Here is an 8,330-nt window from a genome sequence, read left to right as displayed (position 1 = left end):
TTTGGAGTTAGGTTTCTTGGATCTCTTTATACACCTTATATCCTTTTTTTAATCATTTTCTTCTAAATCAAAGATTAAGGGCCAAAATGTAAAATAGTTTTATATTTTCATTATATATCTACTAGAAGGGTACTCGTGCAATGCATCGAGATACATTTTGATTTCAGTATTTCATTTTATTCCTTTTTATGTCGATATAATACGGTTTTATGTGGTTTTGAGAAAAAACAATAATGTTTTTATCTTTGAATAAAATATAAATTTGAAAATATTATAAAATTTTGGAAAAAAATATATATCGATATCAGTATCAAATTAACCTTTGTAAAAGTTCTTTGGTGTAATTTCTTTAATTCAAAATTTCAATTATAATTTAGTTTAGGTTTAGTAACAAAGAAATTTAATTTAGGTTTAATAATATAATTTTTTATAAAGATAATAACTAAAGTATTCTGTTAGAACTCAATGGTTATCCTAATTATATTTTAGATTTTATATATTTAAAATAAAATGTTTATCTAATATTTGATTATGTTTATCTGCAATTAGTTACACGAATTCAAGTATGGAGCTTTAATAAGTTGTACAACAATTTACTTGTAATCTTAAATTTTAACTAATATGCATCAATAAACAGTATCTCGTGCATAAAAAAATGGTTTTTAAGAGTTTTTGTTAAATGCTTTATAATATAGTATAGATAACATAAAAATCCTTAACGAGTTGTTTGAAGTCTATAGTGTTGAGTTTGGAGGTGGTGAATCAAACATTAGTTATATGTGTAATTTAATTTATTTTATCATGCATTTTAATATGTTTATGTTTGTTTGAGTTGTTCTTTGCTTGTATTTCTCTTTGATATATACAGGTTGCCAAAAACGACTCGTCAACGAACAACGAAACTCATAAGAGGTCATTATTGGGAAACTGTATGCAAAAACAACAATTGCAAGTGCCATAGAAAACGAACGATCTTCAAAGATATTTGGTTGAAGAATCTCTCGATCCAACGACTACCGGATTTGATATTTTACCGTGGTGGAAAGTAAATGCTAGTAGGTATGCTATTTTATCGATGATTGCGAAGGATGGTCTTGCCATTCCCGTATCTACGGTTGTTTCCGAATCCGCATTTAGTACTAGCAAAATTGTATAACTTCTCCTTGTAAAAGTAAAGAGACAAAAATACCCCTAACTGAACAGAAAAAAGTTAACAGAGTTAAGTCGAGAGGTTACTTTCAAAACAAAATGTAAACAGTAGGGACGATAACTATAGTTATTGAAGTCTAGGGACTATTTTCGGTCATTTGTGTAAACCATAGGGACCAAAAATGTAATTTACTCTTTTATTTATTAATTAATAAAATAATTTAATATTAACGTTTAGTTGCTTATTAAATGGCACAACAACGACAGCAAAATTACATGAAAAAACAACTTTAAAGATCTTTATACAAAGAATATATTTTCTTATTAAAATAAACTAATTGTATACCCATGCAATACGGCTGGAGCGGTGAATTTTAACGATTTTAAAGTTTTACTGGTTTTATTAGAGAAGATTTAACGATGATATAAGTTACATTTGATCTTTACATATTAATACAATTTGAATAAATAAGAGTTATGGTTTCAATCACAATCTACTGATGGAAAAAATTGTATGACAGTTTAAAATCCAACATATTTTAACGACTCCACAAATGTGTTCGATTTACACCAAGAGCAAACAATCAAGAGATCAAGAGCGAGACCGAGAGTTCTAAAGTAATTGAATGAGAGAATTTTTAACAACTCATGGTGAATATCAGTTTGAATCTCACCTTAGGAGATGGGGAGAAGACATAGAAGTATGAGAGGGTGAAGACATAAGTGAAATGTGTCAAAAGTATCTTGGAAACATGAAAAGAAAAAAAATAATAATATGAATTGGTAACGTGTACTATATGTCATTTTAAGTGTATATTAAGAAATTTTAAGATTGAATGCATAAAGTAGTAACATTTAATGCATTATGAGTTGTTTTTAAGATTTTTAAAACCTTGTGCATAAATGTATAATACTTTGTACATTAAAAATTATTTTTAAAATTTTTTATAAATCTAATTTATAAGGGAGTATAGATAATAATTAAAATAAATTCTATTATATTTTATACATTCAAAAATTAAAAAAAAAAAAGTAATAAATGAAATATCAAAAACATGGCCCTACCCACGCAGAAGTCAATTTCGGGAATGCTGAGCCTCCTTTTCCTCGAAGCTGTCCCAACGATCTCGTGACTTTGTCTGTATTCCACTCGAATCCCAGACGGCCATACCTTTAAACCCATCAAAACATGCATCATTCGCCCAAAAAATGCTTTCTCTTATGCACGATGTAAGTGGGTTTTACACAAAGCAGATAACAACCGAAGCAAAAGGGGCCATCGGCAACTGCTATTTCATTCGATAGCTACAATTTCAGACTCCATTGAAATGGGCAACAAACAAGGGTTTTTAGAGAACATAGAAAGGGAGAGACTGATTTCACCGTCGTTAGAAGAAAGAGATTCTGTATATGGTGATGTCGATGATCATCATAAGGTTTGTGGGTGCAGTTGTTTTGGTTCAATCGTGAAGAAATTTAAGGGTTTATGGAACAATTTGCGATGGGTGGTGATTAGGGCTTCGGAGATGGGTCGGTCTGATCCACGAAAAGTTGTGTTTTCTGCGAAATTGGGGTTGGCTTTGTCTTTGATTTCGTTGTTGATATTCTGGAAAGAGCCTCTTCCTGATATCAGTGAACACTCTGTTTGGGCTATACTTACAGTTGTGGTTGTCTTTGAATTCAGTATCGGTAACTGTTCTTTTCTCATTTTATTATCCAGATTCCTTTGATACCCTTTTTCAATTTCATGTTTCTTGATTAGGATTCGCTTGTTCTGTTCATCTGTTTTTGAGCAAGGGTTGGAGTTTGAATCTTGTATGTCAACCTAGTTTTCTTAACTGTGAAATTGATATGGATTTCTTTACAGATTAACATGAATTATTTCCCATTTTTTCCAGTTCCATTTGATACCCTTTTTCCATTTCATGTTTCTTGGTTAGGATTTGCATATTAAGTTCATTTTGTTTTGGATCAAAGGGTTGGTTGCAGTTTGAATCTTTTATGTCAATCCTAGTTTTGTAAGTGTGAAATTGATATGGGAACCACAAGGGTGGTGCCTGATTGGTTTGAGCTTGGCTCCAAAGGTCAAAGGTACCAGGAGGTCACAGGTTCAAATCCAAGAAGGAATAAAAATCCGTTTGTGGCCACGGAGGTTCAAACGTGGTGACTCCGGGCTATCAGCAGACTTCTGTGGAAATTTGAAGTTATAAAAGTGCTTATTGACATCCAAAAACAGCATAAATGGTCATTACTTATACTTGTTTGGTTGTCAATGGAAGTGGGGTTTGGGGGTTGGGTGGGGTAGCTGAGGGAACTGGTTATACAAACTCTATCCATATATCTCAATTTGGCATCCAAAATCACAATTTCATACAACTATTCATCTGTTGCTTATATACCGGATTTTATCTTGAATGCAATTTGATTTCAAAGTCGAATGCTTTCTTCTGTTAATTATGTATCGTTTCTTATTCTTATGCAGGTGCAACCTTTAGCAAAGGGTTTAACCGTGGAGTGGGGACTTTGTCAGCCGGTGGACTTGCTCTTGCCATGGCTGAGTTGGCTCATTATTGTGAACGATTCGGTGAAGTATGTGATGAAGTTGTTATTGTAATCAGCATATTTACCATAGGTAACCTCCATCATTTCTTGCTACTCTATTCCCCATCTTAAGATACCGAAGGATCAATGGCGAGCAATATCTGGGTTAGCGGTAGATCCCAACCTCCTTGGAGGTCGGGGGTTCAAGCCTCACCAATGGAGAGGAATGTGTGGAGTTTTGCTGTCTATATAAATATTATATGCTTAAATTGGGGAAAGTTCAAATGCGAAACCATAAATATTTTGAGAAGCTGGGAACAAACTATTTCATGTATTATTCATGATGAATAACCCTGAATAATTTTGAATATCATGCATTTTCATCATGTATTTCATTATGAATAGTTTTCATCATGACATTCGTTATGAATAAAGCATGAATGGTTGGTTGGTTCCCAGGTACTCAAAATATTTTTCGGTTCTCATTTGAACCCGACCCTGCTTGAATTCCCCTATCTTAAGATGATAATTATATATTTCTCTTGGTTTGTGAATCCGTGGCTTTTGTAGGATCACTTGCAACTTTCGCAAAACTTTACCCCACAATGAAGGCTTACGAATATGGATTCAGAGTGTTCACGTTGACCTATTGCTACATAATGGCATCTGGGTATCGCTCAAATGAGTTCATACATATGGCCGTTAGTCGTTTTTTGCTAATTGCACTCGGTGCTGGTGTCGGATTGCTTGTGAATATCGGCATCTATCCCATCTGGGCTGGTGAAGATTTGCATAATTTGGTGGTTAAGAATTTCATTGGTGTTGCCAACTCCCTTGAAGGTTTAATACTCTGTGTTATTGATTCTATTTTCTTCTGAGGTCAAAGCTATAGATTTTCAAATTCAAAGTTTATATGGATTACGTTACAAATTTAAATTTTCTTCTTTTAATCTTTAACAAGGTTCAAAATTTGTAGCCATCGATATTTTCTTGGAAATACGAAGAAAATAATACAAAGAATCCATAAGAATTTTGAGGTTTAAGAGTGGTTTTTTTTTATTAACCTGGATATCCAACCCGCTATGCAAGCCGACTAATCCCAGGGCGACCACCTGCTTTGCGGGTAGCCCGAAGTCACCGCATTTGAACCTACATAGCCACAAGGGGATTTTTATTCCTCCTTGGATTTGAACTTGAGACCTCCAGACACTTTGACCTTTGGAGCTCAAGTTCAAACCAATCAGGCAGCACCCTTGTGAATCTAAGAGTGGTTTTTTTGACTTTAGAAGTCAAAGTAGACCTCTTCGTTTACATGATCGTGTTGTTGCCAATTTTGATCCGTTAAATATTCTATTACGGATTCTTTGCAGGTTGTATTAATCAATATCTGAATTGTGTTGAATATAAAAGGATCCCTTCGAAAATCCTCACTTACCAAGCTCATGAGGATCGGCTTTATAGCGGCTACAGATCAGCTGTGGAATCTACAACTCAAGAGGACACTTTGGTATCTTACACTTAGAACCTTGTGTTTTGAAAAGTTAGATTCAATATATATGTATAAGGAGAGAGAATGAGGTTCATACGAGAACAATAACCAAATAAGAGAACACGAAAACTGCCAAATCACATATGAATTTACACTAAAATCATGTGTAGAATCACATGTGATTCACGCGACTTCAGCTGCGACATGAGGTGGGCCAGGTCGCCTGCTCACCCTTGGGTTAGCCGTGTTTCGTAATTGCATGTGAAATACATGTGATTTGGCCGTTTTCTTCTTTTTGACCATGTTCTCGTTTGATCCCCACCCCACCCCACCCTACCCTACCCTACCCTACCCTCTCTCTCTATATATAGATAGAGAGAGTTAGGTTCATACGAGAACAATATCTAAATAAGAGAATAGGAAAACGGTCGAATCACATGTGATTTTACATTAAAATCATGTGCAAAATCACATGTGATTCACGCGACTTTGGCCGCGACCTAAGGTTGCAAGCCACGTCGCCTACACACCTTTGCATTGACTGTTAATGTAAAACCACTTGGATTTTGCAAGTGATTTGCCCGTTTTCGTATTCTCTGATTTGCACGTGATTTGTCAGTTTTCGTGTTCTCTGATTTGGTTACTCTTCTCGTTTGAAACCCCCCCCCCCCCCTTCTCTCTCTCTATATATATATTAATGGTTTTCACAGAAATAGTCACTCTACCCCTTGGAGTAGAGGACAAGTCTGCTAACATCCTACCCCTCTCATACCCTACTTTTGAGTGAGATATAATGAGTTTGTTTGTTTTGCTTTATAAATTTTATTACGAGTTTATCACATGGGATTTCCCGATTTTTATTTGTCATAATCATTGATGCTATTATTATCTACTCTCTGTCCCAAAATAAGTGTACACTTTCAAAAGTAAGTGCATACTTTCCAATTTTACCCTTAATCATGAGATCAAGTTTACTCCCTCTATTATTAAGGGTAAAATTGTCATTTAATTACTTAAAAAGTGTAATAGTTACATATTTCTAAAACTGTGTACTTTTTTCATTGTGGACATTTCATTTGGGACAGAGGGAGTATTTTCTTTACAAAACAGAAGAACCCTCGACGATTTTAAAGTTGACAAGTCAAAAATTGTATAAGTCGGTGTTCGTTGTTTAGATGGGCTTTGCTATCTGGGAGCCACCCCATGGTGCTTACAAGATCTACAAGTACCCTTGGAGAAACTTCGTCAAAGTGAGCGGTGCACTACGGCATTGCTCGTTTATGGTCATGGCGTTGCATGGGTGCGTACTCTCGGAAATACAGGTACCTTTCTCAATTCATTGTACTTTTTCTCGAATCTTGTTTCGGTCCTAGTTTGTATGGTTTAGAGGCTTAATCGGAAGTTGTCAATTTGTTAACTATTGGGAAATCCCGTGCTTCTTTTTGAAACGAGCAATGCCGTAGTGCCAATTGGACCTTCTTTTATATAATTGCAGGCCCCTGCCGATCGGAGACTGGTTTTCCAAGAAGAACTTCAAAGGGTAGGCACGGCCGGTGCTAAAGTGCTACGTGTACTCGGAAACAAAGTCAAGAAAATGGAGAAACTCGGCTCGATGAATATACTCGATGAAGTCCTTAAAGCAGCTGAAGACTTGCAAAGGAAAGTTGACCGCAAATCCTACCTTCTAGTAGATTCAAACAGTTGGGAGATCAGAAAACCACCAGTCGAGTTTAACGATCCCCAAGACTTTTTAAAGATGGATGGCCCGCGTGAATACCACGGGTTTCATTCCCATAGTGAAGCATTACTGGATCTTGGAACGTCAAGGAGTCCTGAAAGCACGAATATGCCCTGGGAGGGGACGAACGGTAACAAGTTCAAGTCGTTAACTCGGCAATTCTCGTATAAGCCCGAAAGAATGGTCATACAAGATGAAGCTGACACGTATAAGAGCGCGAGCGTGTTGTCGCTCGTGACGTTTACGTCGCTTTTGATCGAGTTTGTTGCAAGGCTCGGGAATTTGGTCGTGGCGTTTGAGGAACTGAGCGAAAAGGCGAAATTTAAGGCTCCGCTGCCCGAGGGAAAGATCGAAGATGATATTTGCGGGATTTGGGGCCGTTTATGGAAGTTTTTTAAGCCTAGAAACAGAAATGAGAACTTGTTAGTTTAGAAAACTAACTTTATGTATTGTAGATCATATTTCCAAATGTTTTGATGGAAAAAGGTTTCAGTTTAACCACAAGGTGGTGTCTGATTGGTTGAGCTTGGCTCCGAAGGTCAAAATACCCGGAGGTCCTAAGTTCAAATCCGAGGAATAAAAATCCCCTTGTGGCCACGGAGGTTCAAATGCGGTGACTTCGAGCTATCTGCAAAGCAGGTGGTCGCCTTGTGATTAGTCGGCCCACATAGCGGGTTGGATATCCAGGTTAATCAAAAAAAAAAAAAAAAAGGGTTTCAGCTTTAGTGATACTAACAAATAAATGAGCATCTTTGTTTCTTTACCCTTTACCTCTAATCCTTAGAGGTATGATCTGCGTACATCATAGAAACCTTATCTACAGATGGGATATATTGTGTACGTTTGAGGTATGATCTGTATACATCATGCCTCCTCAGACCTTGTCAGCAAATCGGATATATTGGGTACATATGAAGTACGATTTGCATACATCATGCCTCCGCAGACCTTAGGATATGCAGGGTACGTGTGAAGTATGATTTGCGTACATCATGCCTCCGTCCACCTTATCTGTAGATGAGATGTACCGGGTACATTTGATGTATGATTTGCATATACATCATGCTTCCTCATACCTTATATGTTGATGGGATATATTGGGTACGTTTGAGGTATGATCTGCATACATCATACCTTCTCGGATCTTTTTCATGAATGAGATATAACGGGTACGTTTGGGGGTATAATACTATCATCGAATTCAACTAAAACACTATCTTGAATAGCAATATACGGTATGAGGTAGAGATGCACAGGGTCCGGACTTTTCGAGCCCGTTTTTTAATGATAGATAATGTTAATAGAGACGTCACCAAAAATATGCCAGAAGGGTATTCTCCTATATAACCCTCTCGGGGTTACTAAGAAAAATAAGATTATGACAGATTTTTTTTCAATACATGCTGATTTAAG

The 8,330-nt window shown here is 36.3% G+C and overlaps 1 protein-coding gene across 1 annotated transcript; it reads left to right on the top strand.

Annotated features, from left to right (window-relative positions):
* The first annotated feature begins 2,294 nt into the window (after positions 1–2,294).
* LOC112528395 (aluminum-activated malate transporter 9-like) lies at positions 2,295–7,416 on the top strand. Its single transcript, XM_025139417.1, has 6 exons — positions 2,295–2,838; positions 3,632–3,781; positions 4,261–4,530; positions 5,061–5,197; positions 6,355–6,501; positions 6,675–7,416. The coding sequence occupies exons 1-6, from the start codon at positions 2,478–2,480 to the stop codon at positions 7,347–7,349; spliced, it is 1,740 nt and encodes a 579-aa protein (XP_024995185.1). The 5' UTR covers positions 2,295–2,477; the 3' UTR covers positions 7,350–7,416.
* The last annotated feature ends 914 nt before the right edge of the window (positions 7,417–8,330 follow it).

The sequence above is a fragment of the Cynara cardunculus genome, assembly GCF_001531365.2.
Source record: "Cynara cardunculus var. scolymus isolate 2C chromosome LG 1, CcrdV1, whole genome shotgun sequence".
NCBI lineage: Eukaryota > Viridiplantae > Streptophyta > Magnoliopsida > Asterales > Asteraceae > Cynara > Cynara cardunculus.
Note: the sequence above shows the minus strand (reverse complement) of the source record. Positions and strands in the feature narration are given on the sequence as shown.